A 4,208-nucleotide genomic window follows, 5' to 3' on the forward strand; every position below is an offset into this window, starting at 1 on the left:
AGATGACCCCAGCTAGATGCTTATCTAACCTCCTCTTGAAGACCCCCAGGGTAGGGGAGAGCCCCGCCCCCTTTGGGAGCCTGTTCCAGACCCTGGCCACTCGAACTGTGAAGAAGTTCTTCCTAATGTCCAATCTAAATCTGCTCTCTGCTAGCTTGTGGCCATTATTTCTTGTAACCCCCGGGGGCGCCTTGGTGAATAAATACTCACCAATTCCCTTCTGTGCCCCCGTGATGAACTTATAGGCAGCCACAAGGTCGCCTCTCAACCTTCTCTTGCAGAGGCTGAAAAGGTCCAGTTTCTCTAGTCTCCTCGGAGGGCTTGGTCTGTAGGCCCTTAACCATACGAGTGGCCCTTCTCTGGACCCTCTCCAGGTTATCCGCATCCCTCTTGAAGTGCGGCGCCCAGAATTGCACGCAGTACTCCAACTGCGGTCTGACCAGCGCCCGATAGAGGGGAAGTATCACCTCCTTGGACCTATTCGTCATGCATCTGCTGATGCACGATAAAGTGCCATTGGCTTTTCTGATGGCTTTGTCACACTGCTGACTCATGTTCATCTTGGAGTCCACTAGGACTCCAAGATCCCTTTCCACTTCCGTGCCACCCAGCAGGTCATTCCCTAGGCTGTAGGTGTACTGGACATTTTTCCTCCCTAGGTGCAGCACTTTGCATTTCTCCTTGTTGAACTGCATTCTGTTGTTTTCTGCCCACGTGTCCAACCTGTCCAGATCTGCTTGCAGCTGTTCCCTGCCCTCTGGCCAGGAAGATGGAAGGGGGCTAGGGGTGGGCCCATCTTCACCAAGGGCAAATGAGATGATCTGAGTGACTCCAGGGTGATTGGTCTGACATCAGTCCCAAACAAAACTGAAAAACTGGTGTGGGATTCAGTTAATACAGACTTAAAGAATGGAAAGAAAATTAACGCGTGTCAACACAATTTGCAGAAAATAGGTTTTTGTTAAAAGAACCTGATTTAATTCATCAATGAGCTAATTTGTTTGGCTGAGCAAGGTAACTGCAGATGTAATTGGCTCAGACTCTGATAAAGTGTTTGGCTTTGTACCATATAATATTCTTATGATAAAAGCTGGGCTTATACATTACCAATAAAGCACAAATTAAATAGGTCAGTTTGCTCATTTTTAACCCAGCTTAACCCAGTGGAAATTGTCATTGAATGTGGAAGTTTCTAGTGGGTTCTTCAGTGCTCGGTACTAGGTCCCAACTTGTACCATATTTTTTAGTTGGTAATTCTGAAATAAATATAAAAGTAACTGCAGATAAAATTTGCAGATGACCCACATGTTGATACAGTGGTAAACACTGACCGATTCCTGCCAGCTGAAATCATCTTAGGGCTGCAGAGAGAGAAGTGGTCCCCCTGGGTTAGAAGTGAAGCCCAGGATCGGGGTGGCTGGGTAATGGCTGCGTGAAGTTTGGCCTGAGAACAGTCACAATCCCAGCTGTACTGAACCCTCATGTCCCGCAGCCTCAGTGTACCTGTGGGTGCCCGTTTTCCATGTGAACTGACCTCCCTCTCATCTCTTCTCTTGTTTTGGTGCTGGCTCACTGCAGAAGCCCTGTCCCTCTCGGAGCCAGAGAGCTACCGCTACCTTAACCAGTCTGGCTGTGTGAATGACGAGAACCTGAATGATGCAGAGATGTTCAGTAAGGTCATGGTGAGTCCTAGACCTCATGGAAACTTCTGTGTGCAGTCACACAGCAGTGCTTTGGAGTGATTATGTTGCACCCAAAAGGGTTTATGTCTGGTACCATGTGGGGTTATCCCTCTTGGATAGGGTTTTTTTTTTAATTAAAATGTAAGTGGACGAAGAATACTTATGCAGATGAAAATGAGTGACAACCTGGACCTGAAAGTGAGAGTCACTGACAGCGTGATGCAGTTGCTGCAGTGCCCAGGATGGCTGGAGCCCCTTGTTTCCAGGCAAGAGGGGAAATGGAGCACAAAATGCTCAGCATGTCTGATGAGGCTGAGAGTGATGCAGTGTGCTGCCACCTTTCTGCATTTTGCTTGTTCTGGATCATGTGGCTGGTGACTGGAGAAAAGGAGCTTTCCTCCTGAGCACACAAAGGCATGCGGAAAGCAAAGACTAGTGGCAATTCCAGCTGGGGGACCTGGTTACAATGCTTAAAGTGCATAGCATGAGCACTTCCTGGCTCTGTCCTGGAAACATGGCAGAAACCTGTGCGTGCGCGCACGTGCACGCAAGTTCTGAGAAGCATATTTCAGGTACTAAAATCAAGGAGTCTGGAAAACAAGCCATGAAAGCTAGCAGTGCCTTTGAAGAATGGAGATTTTGATGTAGGCAAAACAGAAACTTAGTGGGAGGACTCCCAGAAGCAGAGAGTCCTAGGGATGGATGTAAAGTGTGTGCGCATGTGTATGCCTCTTTGTGGGTGTGAGGGAGAGGGGAGAAAGAGGTCTAATGAACATGGAGAGATGCTCAGGTGGGCCCAGGGGGCAGGTTGTGTGGTTCTGAATTAGTGTCTCCCACCCCGAGTTCCTGTGATCCTGAGCCCTAAGCTGAATGGTCAGGATGTTGGTGTCCAGTTGCATGATGCTGCATCACTCTGTCTGTGTGGCTCTGAACAGACCGCAATGAAAGTGATGGAGTTTAGCACAGAGGAGGTCCGGGACATCTTCAAGCTTCTGTCTGGCACGCTACAGCTGGGAAACATCGAATTCATGACGGCTGGTGGAGCCCAGATCACCACCAAAGCAGGTAAATGGGATCTTGTGAGCATGGACAAAAGAGCGTATGGCTTGAGTAGTGCCTGCTATAGCCCTTGGTGCCCTGCCCTGCCCTGCCCTGCCCTGCCCTCTAGGGCAGAGACCGGAGCAGATGAGTACCTGTGAGCTGTGTGCAAAGAGAAAGGTCCTCAAAGAACATCCATGGGCAGAAGCTTCATAATGCTGACCATCATAGATTTCCCTCTGAAGCATCTGCTCTTGGTCACCAAGACCGGATCCCCAGCTAGCAGCGTCCGGTTGAGCCAGCCTGGCAAACCCTGAGCTCTTGAGCAGATGGGGGTCTAGAAATACCAGAAAAAAAAGTGTTCCAGTTCTGGAGCTGGCTGAACCTCGGAGCCCCTCATGGTCTCTGGGGGACATGACTCATAGGCCTTGGGGTGTTGCTTTTCTCCAACTGGAACCCCCAGGAGTTGCTTCCTCAAGGCTGGGGCTGCAGATGCCTACAGTTTGCTACTGTTGCCTCAGCACACCTGGTATCTGCTTAGCTCTGTGGCACTAAGCAGTGTCAGGATTGCAATGACCGAGTTTTGGAGGCACTGACAGGGTCAACCAGCATCCAGCCAGCTCTTCAAGTCAAGGACCATTTGCTCAGAACAAATGATTTTGAAGAAAATGCATCCTGAAAACAACACACAGCTAACATACATGTCCAGCTTAACACACATGCCTAATTTAACCATTCACCTTCTGCATGGAGTCCTGGCCAGTGTGAAGTGCTCAGGCCCTTTCACAGGGTCTGTCTGTCTCCTGTCACTTTTACATGTCTGCCAGTTCTTGGATTGCATACATGCATGTGTGTGTATCTGTCCCCCTAGGCCAGGGCTGTCACTTTTACATTTGTACAGTTTATCACGTCAGTCCTCTTGCACTGCATCAACCTAGTCTGTGCTTCCTCCTCATTTTGTGTGTGACAAACTTCAACAGAGGCATTAACCTGCCTTGTTTCAGCAGTTGGGAGTTCACATTAATTGCACCCTGGGCCATGGAGTCCAGTCCCTTGCATATGCAGGCAGGTATTAACTCAAGGAATCCCTGAAATCACTGCTTCAGGCTCTCACACAACTCTGCAGCATCCAGAACAGCAACCCCACCCTATCGCATGCCCTAGGTAGAAGTAGGGGAGAAGCCTAGTCACTGCCATGCCAGTGCAGCGGCAGAGAAGTAATTGGTTCATTCTAGGAAAGGCCTGTGCCCCATGCTACAGAGGCAGGCAAAACATCTTGCAGTCTGTGGCAGTCTGACTTTGGGGTACAATTCCTTCCTGACCCCAGACCTGGCCTTCAGTCTGCACTGTGGCCCCCAGGTCTTTTTGTTCCTACAGGAGACAAACTGTAGATCATCCCCTGAGCCAGAAGTGCACTCGCTACCCACTTCCCCACCCCCACATAAATCTGTACACATCACCGCTATGCAGTTAATGCAGTGCTCTTCC

General features: G+C 49.6%; 1 protein-coding gene across 1 annotated transcript in view; it reads left to right on the top strand.

Annotated features, from left to right (window-relative positions):
* LOC102373761 (unconventional myosin-X-like) overlaps positions 1-4,208 on the top strand; it is a 178,577-nt gene that overhangs the window by 52,601 nt on the left and 121,768 nt on the right. Inside the window, exons 10-11 of the mRNA XM_025191530.1 lie at positions 1,579-1,682; positions 2,618-2,747. Of these exons, the coding sequence (XP_025047315.1) occupies positions 1,579-1,682; positions 2,618-2,747 (234 nt within the window). The remainder of the gene's footprint in view (positions 1-1,578; positions 1,683-2,617; positions 2,748-4,208) is intronic.

This window comes from Alligator sinensis, unplaced genomic scaffold, assembly GCF_000455745.1.
Source record: "Alligator sinensis unplaced genomic scaffold, ASM45574v1 scaffold673_1, whole genome shotgun sequence".
Lineage (NCBI taxonomy): Eukaryota > Metazoa > Chordata > Crocodylia > Alligatoridae > Alligator > Alligator sinensis.